Source organism: Lissotriton helveticus, chromosome 7 (genome assembly GCF_964261635.1).
Source record: "Lissotriton helveticus chromosome 7, aLisHel1.1, whole genome shotgun sequence".
Classification (NCBI taxonomy): Eukaryota; Metazoa; Chordata; class Amphibia; order Caudata; family Salamandridae; genus Lissotriton; species Lissotriton helveticus.
Genome location: NC_136068.1, coordinates 1924654541 through 1924668187, shown reverse-complemented (window position 1 = coordinate 1924668187; position 13647 = coordinate 1924654541). Strand labels below are relative to the sequence as shown.

At 47.9% G+C, this 13647-nt stretch overlaps 1 protein-coding gene across 1 annotated transcript in view; it reads right to left on the bottom strand.

Moving 5' to 3' along the window:
- Positions 1-13647, bottom strand: part of LOC144770904 (sulfotransferase 6B1-like) — a 366913-nt gene that overhangs the window by 101749 nt on the left and 251517 nt on the right. The window contains exon 4 of the mRNA XM_078655695.1: positions 9343-9469. Within this exon, the coding sequence (XP_078511821.1) occupies positions 9343-9469 (127 nt within the window). The remainder of the gene's footprint in view (positions 1-9342; positions 9470-13647) is intronic.

Sequence of the window (13647 nt, the reverse complement as noted above, 5' to 3'; positions counted from 1 at the left end):
TGTGTGACTGTCTGTCTGGCGCAGATCTTCCGTCCCCTGTCCACCTGACAGTGCGGAAAGATCCCCCAGAACTGAAGTGGTGTCATCATGGTCACTACACGGGAACTTCCCCCAACTGGGTAGTCCCTGACCCACTGGTTCTCCCACTGGGGAGCACATCCCCCATTCACTGCTCACTTCGGAATTCTGTGCCCTCCCAACTGGAGTGATACTGCCGGACACTAGAACCACTGGACCTCTATTTACAGATGCTCCAGGTTCTCTAGACACTAGGAGATCCCCCTCAAGGGGTCTAACAGGACAGCCTAGGTCCCCAACCTGGTGTTCCCTCAAGAAAGCATCCAGGTTCTGAGACTGGGTTTCGGGCACCTGGGAACACTCAGTCCCCCACTCACTCTTACTCCGCTGAGACAAGACGTGAGCCCCTACACCTCTCTTGCTACACTGGGACCTAGCTGGGCTACTCTGAGCCTCTTCCACCACGCTGGGCTGGAAGATACCTGAACCACAGTAGTAATGTACGGACGTTCCTACAGTGGCCTGATAATTCAATTCCGCAATTCTGTCTATAAATTTCCAAAACAGGTGACACAAAACAGATAATGTACCAAAATTATTCAAAACATATAAAAGTTTATTTTTTTCTCTTTTTTACTTTTAGTTCTAGTTCATATAGATCCTGTTATCAATCAGAAATCATGATAAAGACATTGTTCAATTCATATCAAAAATACAGGACAAATACAGATAAGTCATAAATATCTACAGCAGCAATGAACAATACAAAATTATTAAATAATACCCCTTGGTAACAACTATATCTCTCACCATACTCTCGTGCTAACAATCATACCACACTCAACCTACAAACTAAGATGGAGAAAGGAACTGAATTAGTGATTAGCAAGATGACAATGCTAAACACGTGGGCCAAGATGTAACTTTGGGCTCCCGCAGCAGGTCTACACGCGTTTCGGCAGCTTTAAGCCGCCTTCATCAGGACCTTTTTCATCGTGACTGTACAAATACCAGGGGATCAGTTACATCAAGCAGCAGTGGAATCACCAAGAGCGTCTTCAGTGTGTATCAAGGAGCAGGGCGTCCTATGTTGCCAATAGGTAGCTTTTTTACGTTAAGAGACGCGTTGAAATGCTTGTGAAGAACACGATTAAACAGCTTGTTCGCAGATGATTATGATCAGAAGGAGGCTAGGGCTGCGACAGTCAGCGGACATGATTTACACCATAGTCAGTTGCATCAAGCAGTAGTATAGTCACTAAAAAGCGTCTTCAGTGCATATCAGGGGGCATGGCGTCCTATGTTGCCAGTAGATAACTTTTTTTACGTTATGAGACGTGATGGACTACTTGTAACGACCACGATTTCACAGCTTGTTCACAGAGAATAACGGTCGAAAAGAGGCTAAGGACTGCGACGGTCAGCGGGCATGATTTACACCATAGTTTCAATTTGCGAGGGGGGTCCTTTATCTACGTAAAAACTGCTCCACAGTCAGTAACCCTCGTCAGACCCGCAATGAGGGCCGTGTATCCGCACCGCACAACGCCTCCTCCGCCAGAAGTGGCGTTGTGCGGTGCGGATACACGGCCCTCATTGCGGGTCTGACGAGGGTTACTGACTGTGGAGCAGTTTTTCGTAGATAAAGGACCCCCCTCGCAAATTGAAACTATGGTGTAAATCATGCCCGCTGACCGTCGCAGTCCTTAGCCTCTTTTCGACCGTTATTCTCTGTGAACAAGCTGTGAAATCGTGGTCGTTACAAGTAGTCCATCACGTCTCATAACGTAAAAAAGTTATCTACTGGCAACATAGGACGCCATGCACCCTGATATGCACTGAAGACGCTTTTTAGTGACTATACTACTGCTTGATGCAACTGACTATGGTGTAAATCATGTCCGCTGACTGTCGCAGCCCTAGCCTCCTTCTGATCATAATCATCTGCGAACAAGCTGTTTAATCGTGTTCTTCACAAGCATTTCAACGCGTCTCTTAACGTAAAAAAGCTACCTATTGGCAACATAGGACGCCCTGCTCCTTGATACACACTGAAGACGCTCTTGGTGATTCCACTGCTGCTTGATGTAACTGATCCCCTGGTATTTGTACAGTCACGATGAAAAAGGTCCTGATGAAGGCGGCTTAAAGCTGCCGAAACGCGCGTAGACCTGCTGCGGGAGCCCAAAGTTACATCTTGGCCCACGTGTTTAGCATTGTCATCTTGCTAATCACTAATTCAGTTCCTTTCTCCATCTTAGTTTGTAGGTTGAGTGTGGTATGATTGTTAGCACGAGAGTATGGTGAGAGATATAGTTGTTACCAAGGGGTATTATTTAATAATTTTGTATTGTTCATTGCTGCTGTAGATATTTATGACTTATCTGTATTTGTCCTGTATTTTTGATATGAATTGAACAATGTCTTTATCATGATTTCTGATTGATAACAGGATCTATATGAACTAGAACTAAAAGTAAAAAAGAGAAAAAAATAAACTTTTATATGTTTTGAATAATTTTGGTACATTATCTGTTTTGTGTCACCTGTTTTGGAAATTTATAGACAGAATTGCGGAATTGAATTATCAGGCCACTGTAGGAACGTCCGTACATTACTATTGTTCTTGTTCCCCTCTGTTCCTTGGCCACAACTAACCTTTTTGAGGGGGTCCCTTCGTACATGTTGCAGATACCTGAACCACTACTTTCGGGATCACTCACCAATGACGTATCAGAACCTCTGGCATTTTCCCAGCGGTCTGCTTCCTTTGCAATGTCCCATGGACTAACGTAGTCATACCTCGACAGGTGTCGGCGCAACTTTGGCGCAAAACAATTGAGCAGCTGCTCTCCGATAACTAGGTTGAACAGTCCATCAAACTCAGATTCCCCGTGAACCTCTAACCAATCAATCAGTGCATCATGACAATCATCCGCATAATCCCCCCAATCCTGGTGAGGCAGTCTCCTACTGCCCCTGAACTTCAACCGGTACACGTCCTCTTGGGAACAAAGTACTATTCTTTGGAAACAGGAACTGGGACCTCCTGCACTGGACTCTCTATTGCTGCCACCACTGGATCCAACCCTCCCTGGGGAATCCAGAAAGCTATAAATGCGGTCAGGGGATAACCTACCCTCTAGGGCTATCTTATCCCTGGCCAAGGCCCTCTCAGCCTCTGCAATCCTCTCCTGCACATCCAGCTGCGTTATCTCATTGGCATGCTCTAACCTGAGCTTCTCCAAAGCCAGCTGGTTCTCCCTCTCTTCTCTCCTATCCAACCACTCATCTGGGGACAGGGAAAGGAATGGGGTGCTGCATCTGACACTGGACCCAGCAAGGGACTCCCTATCTATGGGGTCTTCACTATCTGCTGGTGCCCATTCACTGTCGTCCTCATCCTCCTCTCCAGTCTCTCCGGAGGCGTGGGTTCGAATCCCACCGCTGCCACCAATGTTAGAAATGGGAATTTCTGGCTGGCTGAGGCTTGCGTCAAAGCCAGGCAAAAACCACCACTCTCGTCAGGGCAAGGAAGTTACCCGCCAAGATAACCTCTGCTCACCCCCTTGGTAGCTTGGCACAAACAGTCAGGCTTATCTCAGAGGCGATGTGTAAAGCGTTTGAGCGCGCACCCAGCAACAACACCCAAGCCCCACCACAAAGGAAACTCCACACAAGGGTGTATATATAAAAAATAGTCTTTGTATTAAACCACAAACATAAGATAATAAACATGTACTTTACAAGGTGCCATGGGCACGGACAGAATTTACAGGGGATATATGTACAGGACAGGGCCACATGGACCACTGTCAGGAATAATCACTTTTAGAATTAGCACATAGAACATAATCATACTGTAGTACCAAAACTAGCACAAGTAGCACACAACCAGTACTCACTGCTAACAGCTAAACACTACCCACGCAATCCTAAAACACTCTAGGTAAATATCACGCAGGGCACCATGACCTCACTAGCATCACTCTTCTAGGGCAATCAACCTCATAGGCATAAAAAAACATATTTAGAGGCATGGGCAAAAGCATTGCATCAATCACATTAGGCAGGAAATCACATCTGCGCAAAACACATAGGGCCAAACATGTACCCCCCGCAAGGGCACAACACAAGAACTGTCCCCCAATCCAACTGGCCTCTCTGGGGCTGAAACGCCCTGTGTCCCAAACAGTCAGGGCAGGCTGCGCAGGCACCCAAAGGAAGATTGCGCAGAAGAACCAGGCCTAAACGTGGCAGCTGCCCACTAAGTACTGGGCAGCTGGGAACTCGAGCCTGGCACCAGCGTGCCTCCTGGCTCTCCTGTGGCTCAACCAACAATGTGGGCCCAACAACACAACGGTGTCCCCAAAATCACGTGGGAGCCTGGGAGCCTCTGAAATACAAATGTACCCCCTGAGCCCTCGTGGGCTCTAAACACAAAATCGCCCCAACGTTGGAGGGTAAGAGCCTCTCAGGGCTCGAACAAAGAATGCAGGGACTTAGAAAAAGACCACGGGTGAGCCTCGCGGGCTCTGATTCTCACAATGCCCCCGGGAGCCTCGTGGCTCCAAACAAGAAGGCCTCCAGACATGGGAGCCTCTCAGGCTCAACTTAACAAAATGCCCCCGAGCGGCGCAGGCTCTTTTACAGCACCGGCAAAGGGCAGGAGGGGAGGGGCGGGCACCGGCAATGTTCCCCTATGCCCCCCACTTCAACCAACAACCCCGGGCCCCATTCACCGGTTCCTCTCCTTCCGGCGGGACTCGGGCTTGCGGGGACGTCCTGGGAGGCGGGGTAGGCTCCCGTCCTCCCTCTTTCAATGCGGCCGTCAGCGGGGCTCTTCTCTGGAGCTTCTTCCTGGGGTGGTGCTTCTCTTGGGCTGCGGGGCTCTCCCTTCTGCACAGGAGCCCGGCCAGCCACTCTAGCACACCGTCTCCCTCGCGGCGGTCCTCGGGAGCTTCTCCTCTCCCAGGAAAGCTCCGGCTGCCCTGCCCTTTCTGTTTCCGGGTGAGGCTCCGCCTCTGTCTCGAGGAGGGCTGCCTGACTTCCGGTTTCGGCTCCTCACTGGGTCACGGCGATGATTCCCTTCTCTGGCAATGAGAGGGGTAGGCTCCCTCGATTACAATGCACCAGAATACACAGGCACAAGGTCCCTGGCGGGGTGGACACCCGCTAGGGACATAAACCGGCAAAATTACGGGGTAGGCTCCCGCGCCGATTATAAACACAAAGGGGCAGAAGTCGGCTCCAAATGCGGGCGAAATGCAGGGTGGGCACCTGCTCTGAAGTACCAAAAAATCGTCAAATATGCGGCATGGGCAGCCGCTTTCCCCTAGAACAAAAAGGGGCAAATCAAGCGTTCCCAGGTGCTAGTGGCACCAAAGTCCTGGGACCAGCACAGCACAAAGTCCTTCAGGAGGTGGGGGGCAAGGCTGGGCCTGCCAGGGCCAGCTCACAGGGTCCTCCTAGGTAGGGAGGCAATCCCCAGTGGCGGTCCTCCTGGCGCCCAGCAGCAGCCCCCCTCAGCAACAGGATCCAAGAAGAGAACATTTTGCAAGGGGACATAGCCCCTTTTTATACATTAAATCATCCCTTTGTCTCAGGGTGCAGGGTGGGGGAAAACCAGTCGCAGCTGATTTTGGAGTACTTTGTTTTCCTCAGCCACCCTTTCCATTCACTAGGCAGGCTAGGGTCATTAGACGCACCACAGGGGGCGGAGCCAGCATTGTGTGAGGAAAGCCCAGCCCTATTCAGGTCCCAGGTGCACCACTCCCTCACATCACACATGCTAATCTCAACACTCACCACCGGGGCAGACCCATCATGACTCAGGGAGCCTGGCACCCGAGCCAGCTCCAGCCAATCACAAGCCAGCACATTCACTGCACAGACAGGCACACTTCTAGAAGTGGCACTTCCATACTAGACACATTAAGGCCGCACACATCTTTGCGCAGCATTCAATCTCACGAGTCCGCACATACCAAACTAGAGCCTGCACTCCCCACACATCAGGAACTAACATGGTCACATACATTCCCCATGCATTCCTATGAGTGGGCAGGCCAACCTCACTACACGCACACACTTTACCCTGGGACACAGGGAAAAAGTTCGCCAAGCCAGAAATCACGAACGCCAGGTCGCCATCAAAAGCAAAAAAGTTCAGGGGTGAACCAGCCAAAAAGGCCCAGGTCCAACAGTCATCATAGTGATTATAATCAAATGGGAAAGGGGAGGCCAGTGGGGCAAGGAAGTGAATACGGGATTGTGATGTGGAATGTGTCTATATGCCATGGGAAGCCTGACTGTCTTATGAGCCCATATAGATCTGAGCTTGTGCCTTCTTGTGGGTCCTCCTGCTGTGGAGACTGACACACTGTTAGATGCTGTGAGAAGCACCACTTTACACAAAGGCTGTGTATGGAGATTAACCCGACAAGGACACTTGAGAGAAAACCAACCCAAACTGGTTCAGAGGTTTGAGACAATAAATACACATCTCCTGTCTATGGAATGTGTATAAAAGCAGATCCAAGCCCTTTCAATGTATTACAGCCCCATGTACTGGCTACCTTGGCACAGAAGTGCTATGCAAAGTACTCAAAGAGCTGCTGTGTACCCAGGGCTGGGTCTAGCTGATAGCCAGTCTCCCAGAGGTGAGGGGAGATGACCTGATGCCTGCATGTTTTGCTGGATAAACCCAGTGGCTAGAAGTCTGTCTGCCACCTGAAAAAGGGAAGGAGTATGGCTGGCCCTGTAGAAGGAGAGACTGTCTGGGAAGAGAAGCTAGAACGTTGCCGGCATGAGGACACTCGAAGAAAGTGGACAGATTTGACGAGCAAACCCAAGAGTGACACAGTGTAAGAGGGTCTCCTGACCTCAGCATACGCATCTGGCTAAAAAATGCCCCCAAAGACTCTGTCAACTCAAAGTTGTCCACGTCCGCTGAGAACTGGTGCTGGCCCTGAGCTGGTTCTGCTGTGTCCAGTTGCAAAGAAGTTGTTCCATCCCTGACTGGATCCTGGTTAGCCTGGGAAGCTTCAATTACTCCCCACTTTTGAAGAAGCCAGTCTGTCTCAGAGGCCACAACTGCTGGAGAATTTGTGATGACCCCTCGCCCTTCTGTGTAGTGATCATCCAACAAAGCTGACGTGTTGCTACTGAGTCGAGCCAGACCACCAGAGAGGGTACAATTGCTGATGGAGCCATGCTAGGACAGCAGGACCTGCAGCACTGCAATCATTGATCAAGGCAGTTGCCGAGATGATGTAGCCACCAGACCGAAGGCGAAGACTTCGCAATAAGTGCCTCTTACCTGCAAGATCATCATTTAGAGAAAGCAGCCAATTCTACGCCAGCAATGTGAACTGGACACACACTGAGAGAGGACCTGATTTACAACAACCCTGGTCCAGTGTGCCTTGAAAATAAGTATGGGCTGCTCGATCTGCTGCAGCGATGGCTATTTAGCCTAGGCGAGGTAGAGCGAGAATTCTGCTTCAGGTGATCCCTTAATTTGAAGGCATTGCAGGGAGTCAAATTTACTACAGCTTGTGCCCTGGTGGATATGTGCATATATATAAATTAGCCTGATGGCCAGACTTACAGGTACTTTGGTCTTTCTAGTCCTGATGAGGCCTGTGAACCAAGTTGGGTCAAAAGGCGTCAACAATATCAACAGTCGGAGTTGCTTGTAAAATATAAAGTACAATGGAATTATATGGACTTAAAAATATAGATAGGGCATGCATGCCTAAAAATGTGATTTTTGAGGATTACCTCCATGGAGTTTGCACAGTGTATGAATTGTTCAACCACATTGTTTTAAAATACAAGGAAGGAAGAAGATATCCTTAAAAGAATTTAAGATTTGGTTTAGTTTTGTGATATTTATGCTGAAAGGTGATGGGTTTGATAACATTTATGTATCTGGTTTTACACTTTTCTCCAGGGACTTGTTTATTAAGCGGAAACAGTATATAGAGAATCAAATAAAAATAATCAAATACACTCTATGATCTGATTGATTCTAAAGACCCAGTGTTAAATTGAACTATTTCACTGCGGCAAAAGTGAATTCTGTGATTTATTCCGGCGGGATACCATGTTGCTGTTTTGAATGTTTGCAGCCCAGATATTGTGGGGATCATTGGGCACAACCCCATAAGTTTTTACATGACATCACAACGTGGAAAGAATTGGAAGGCTGTGCCCCATCTAGTGACATTCTTCAAGACCAAGTCTTTACGAACAGAAAAGAAGTGAGACCGGACGCAGTGTATGTGGGAGTGAAATAGTTCTGAATTTAAAGTTCAAATTCAAGTTCAAATTGTCGTCTCCTGACATCCTGGCACAGCTTATTCTGCCCTATGTTCCCTCCCGCCATCTTCGTTCCCAGGGCCAACATCTGGTAGTTGTCCTCCGAACACAGAGAGCCCGTGCTGGCGGCCGTTACTTCCGCCACAGAGCCGCCCTTCTTTGGAATTCACTTCCATCTCAGATCCGGGGCCTGAACAGCCACCTGGAGTTTAGGAAGGCCATTAAAACCTATCTGTTTCCTAAACCATAGTCCCTCCCTCTCGCCTTTCCGTCCTGTCAGTAGTGTTGCTGCTAGCACCAGGATGCCCCTTTGCTGGGGCAGCTGTTTTGCGCTTTACAAGTATTGCTAACATAACATAACATAACATAACAAATAGATGCAATATATAAACTGATGCTAGACCAGAAGTCACAGCAAACAAACATACCTGTCTTGGAACAATGGATAACACATCTGAAGCCAATGACAGATTTAACATTCTAAAGTTGGATCTTGTGCCCGAGTGCAATGCGGTCTAAGAGAGGAGTCTCACAGTATACCGTGAGTCAAAGCTTCTTCGAAGAAAAACAACCTGTGATGGCCGAGCCAAACACTAGATTGTAAGAGTATGCAAAGCATGTGTATCTACAACCGCACATGGTACAAACAATTGTGTTACAATTGAATTAGAACAAAAGATGTGACTCCACGTCTTCTGTTCATTTTGGTTTTTTAGGATGAGTAACAACAGCAAAGGAGCATTGTATTACAAGAGCAAGATCAGAGCGGAACGCAAGCTTTCGCCAATCGCGCACACCAATATTCCTATTCCAAAATTCCCATTTTTTTTCTAAACAGTCTAATGCAATCAAGACGCCACATATTTTATGTAATAGACAAAGAAGGAGGCTGTGATGCACCTGCGCAGTGCTCTTAAAAATGGCGACTCACTAGAGCGGCCATTGAAGATAAGTGGTTTTCGAACAGTCGTCTGCCATTTTGGACAAAAAGAACAATACCTTTTCCGGTCATGAAGTGCTCAAAAAACTCATTCCAGGAGCTGTAGTTGGGAAGTAGAGGCAGACTATTATAGAAGTGGAACAGCGACACTGCCGCATCTTTGGGATTTCGAAACACCACCAAAGTCTGTTGGGAAGAAACAAAGAGTGCAGGCAAGAGCTTCAATGCAGTAAAAATGTTGAAAGGCAGACAAGCAAAAAAAAACAATAATGCAAATGAAAAGATCACACTACCAGGTGTGAAAAATGTTTGCATGTTTCCATTGAGATCTGGAGCAGTATGGGTACATTCAAGTAGAACATTGTCTCAGGCTCGGTTTAGATCTTGGCACATGGGTTACTCCGTGACAACGGTGACGGGTATCCCGTCCACTGAAACATAAATTCTTTAATATCCTGAAGGCATTTGTATCCCAGCAGACTGGATATCTGTCATAGTTGTGGCACAGTAACCCATGTCTAATTCAGGCCCTTGGTCTCCTTAACAAACATAGACCAATTTAGTTTCCACCACCACAAATGCACCCCACCTAAGGCACCCAACCACACACGTAGCTTAGCAAACCCCCACCCCCATCTTTGAATTAGTGACGCAAAGGTCTCTATTTGCCAGTCCTGTGTGTGGCTTCCATAGGAAGAATCTACTGGATTGAAATTGATTATTGACGTCAGAGACCTCCTACATATGGGGAAACAGGGTAGTCATAAGTGTAGAGGTGGGGAACTCTGCATAGGCCGCTAGTCATTAGGGCACAGGACACACACACACAATGAGACACTATGGCAGTTCTGTGCTGGGATCCCGAGCAATTCCACGCACCTTTATTCATCCCCTCGGAGTCACGCATGGCCCCTGGGATGTGTGTTAATACAATGTATACTAGTGGCCGGCTGGCCCGCTCATACCTCATAACCTTGAGGGGAAAGAATTGCAAAGTCTCAAAACAAAATTTGAAAATGAAATGCCAATAAACAAGACTAACAGTTTGCATAGTTCTTCATTTTGGATATTCTTTTTGTACTTTGGCTCCGTTAGCAGACAAAGTCTCATAGCCTTTGGTTTGGTCTCGGAATTTGTCTCAGACAGTAAGGATGACCCTGATGGATTCCAGGAGCCTCCTTATGGCGCAACAAGCTTCCAGGAGTAGTTCTCTCTTCCCGACCAGATGCCGGCCGAAGACTCCGCTCACATTTGTGTTCCCCCCGGCCATTGGCCTACAGTTCTTGATTCACCACGCTTGAACTTTCCGATCTCATCTATTGCCCCAGGACATCACCTGACTCCGGAGCTCTCGTGGCCTTCTCGAACCATGAGGCATTTCATGATATCATTACTTTACTCCTCTTGGCCGGGATCATGGTTACTTTCATTCTGACAACCTCACATGTTTCTCTTTCAAACGGAGTCCTCAATTTCCATCCAGGATGTCAGTCTTTTATCACTACTTCATCTCCAAGTTATATCTCAGAATCCTTGGCATTCCTTCTTTTACTGGCCCACTCATTGGTTGCCTTTCTTTTGCTCTGCGCTGCGTCCTGGTTGAGAGTCGCAGGTACCCACTCGGAGCTAACTGGCACTAAGTCCCTCACCGGTCTCTTCTTGATTAGTTCACTCGGTGCACATCCTGTAGTGGAATGTGGCGTTTGTCAATAAACTCCCAGAAATTGTTGTAGGCACACGCCAAATCCGCTCCTTGATCCACACCTATTCCCAAGGCTTTGTTCAGTGTCCTCATAAATCTTTCCACTTCCCCATTTGCCTGGGGCCACAGGGATGTGATTTTTCTGTGTTAAATGTTGAGGTGATGTAGATATTACTTGAATTCAAAACCCTGAAATGGCAGCCCATTATCAGTTTTCACCTCGCCTGGCAGTCCCAGCATAACAAATATCTTTTCTAAAGCAGGCTTTACAAACTCAAATGCCGTGGACCGGATGAGCTCAACTCCCTGAAACTTGGTGGTGCTATCTGTTACTGCCAGAGTTAATCTTCCATCTGGAAAACTCCCGAAGTCCATGTTTACCTTGTACCAAGGCTCATCACAAGGCTCCTCAGTGATGATTGGGGTTACTGCAGCTTCTGCCGCCATGATTGTACAGGAGTGGCATCCCGTATGATTTCTTCCACTGTTCTGTTCATACCTGGAAACTAAACTTTTGACCATAGCCTTGCTCGGTCTTAGCTGCCCCTCATGTCCTTGATGGGCCAGTTCCACGACTCCCCTGTACTACAATATGCGGCCCCCTCAGTAGGAGTCCTTCAGAGCTCTGCCACAGGCTTGTTCGAATTTCTCACTCCTCATCGACCAGCCTGTCCACCCCTTTTAAGAAATCCTTCCACTGATGAGCCTTTAATGCCTCTTTCACCCTACTTATGCAGCTGTCTTCTTGAGTTGCTTCCACCAGCTCCGCTATGGACAGGGCTCGAGGGCAGGCATTCTCAGTTACAAGATGTATGAAGTCTTCTGCCCCTCCATCTGTTCCTCTCTGCATCCTTGGCTCTTCGGCCAACGGGTGTCTTGAAAGGTAATTGACTGGATTGTTTACCCCTGGCCGATAAGCAATCTTGAAGTTGTATTGTTGCAGTTGTATTGCCCATCTTTCATTTCGGGTGGCCCATTCCTGGCTGATCCACTGAAAAATGGTACTAGGGATTTGTGATCAGTGATCACATTAAACTGGTGTCTGCACAGATAGATATGAAAGGGCTGACATGCCAACCTGATGTCGAGAGCTTCCTTTTCGATCTGGGCATACCGGGTTTCCACCACAATCAGTGCTGGGCTGGTGTATGCGATGGGCATTGCTATTGTTATTGTTAACTACAGCTTGTATGCTCCCATCACTACCTTGAATGCCTGGGCAATATCACTCATCCACTTCCACGGTGTATCTTTCTTGGTCAACGCCTGCAGTGGCTTTGAAAGTGTTGCCTACTGGAAATTAACCTTCCACAGTAGTTGACCATTCCTAAGAAACTGCGTATTTCCGTGGAGTTCTGGGGAATCGCAGCTGCCCAAATGGCTTCAACTTTGGCAGGGTCAACCTGAAGGCCCTCTTTCAAAAATCGATATTCGAAGCATTCTACCATGTTTGTGCAGAATGAGCATTTGCTCTTGTGGAGCGTGAGCCCATGGTCAACGAGTTGCTGTAATGCGGACCTCAACCTGGCATGATGCTCCTCCAAGATGCCCGAAAAGATGAGCACGGTATCACTCACATTGATTACTCCCACAAGTCCTAACAGCACTTCTCTTATCGGATCCTGAATACCTCTGCTGTGGAGGACACCCCAAAGCTGAGCATCTTGAACCTCCTCAATCCCACATGCATAGAAAATGTGGTTGTGCATTGACTGGCCTAGTCTAGGAGCAGTTGATAGTACCCTGAGGTGAGGTCCACCTTTGAAAACCACTTGCCTCGTTGATGTCTGTCACAATTTCATCAATTGTCGGGGTGATGTGTCTCTCTCTTTTTATTGCCTTGTTCGGCAGGTGCATGTCCACACACAACCTTATAGCCCCTGGCTGCTTGGGTTTTGGTGCTATTACCAAGGGAGAGACCCAAAGGATCGGTCCCAATAACTTTTCAATCACTCTGGCTCTCTCTAGTCAGTCCAGCTCTGCCTCGACCAGAGGCCGCAGAGGAAACATCACCCGTCAATGTCCCAGTGCCACCAGTCTGACTGTTTTTATCATTATGTAACTCACTTTGACCCCACTTCAAACATCCTGATCCTTCAAATAGGGGTGGGAAATCTTCAGTGATGTCTTCTTCATTAGACAGGTGTACTTGCTTAGCGAATAACACTAACCCTAAGTCCTCAGCTGTGTGACAAGCTATCAGGGTTCCTGCACTCTCCAGCGTGACGCAGAATCTTGTTCGCTGCTATATTGTTTCATGACTTACTTCCACCTCTATTACTCCTTGGAGAGGTATAGGAGTAGCACCTCCATAGTTGTATGTCTTTGCTTTGGTATTTACCAACGGCAGACGCGGTTCCAGTCGCAGATACTGCTCAGTGTCTAAGATGTGCACTGACACCCCATAGTCAATAAGAGCTGTTATTGGTACACCACTCACGCTCACTCTACACATGGGTGCGTGTCTCCTCTTTTGGTTGTGGTGTTCTGTGAAGGATGCAGTGAATACTTCACCCATGTAGTCCTCTTCAAGATTCTGCATTTGTTTGCTCACCATGGCGCTGCACCCTGCTCTTCCTCCACATCAGAGCCAAATTTACTTTTCTGAATTTCTTGAACTTTTCCACACTACTATTCTGTCTCAAATCTCCTGGGCATACTT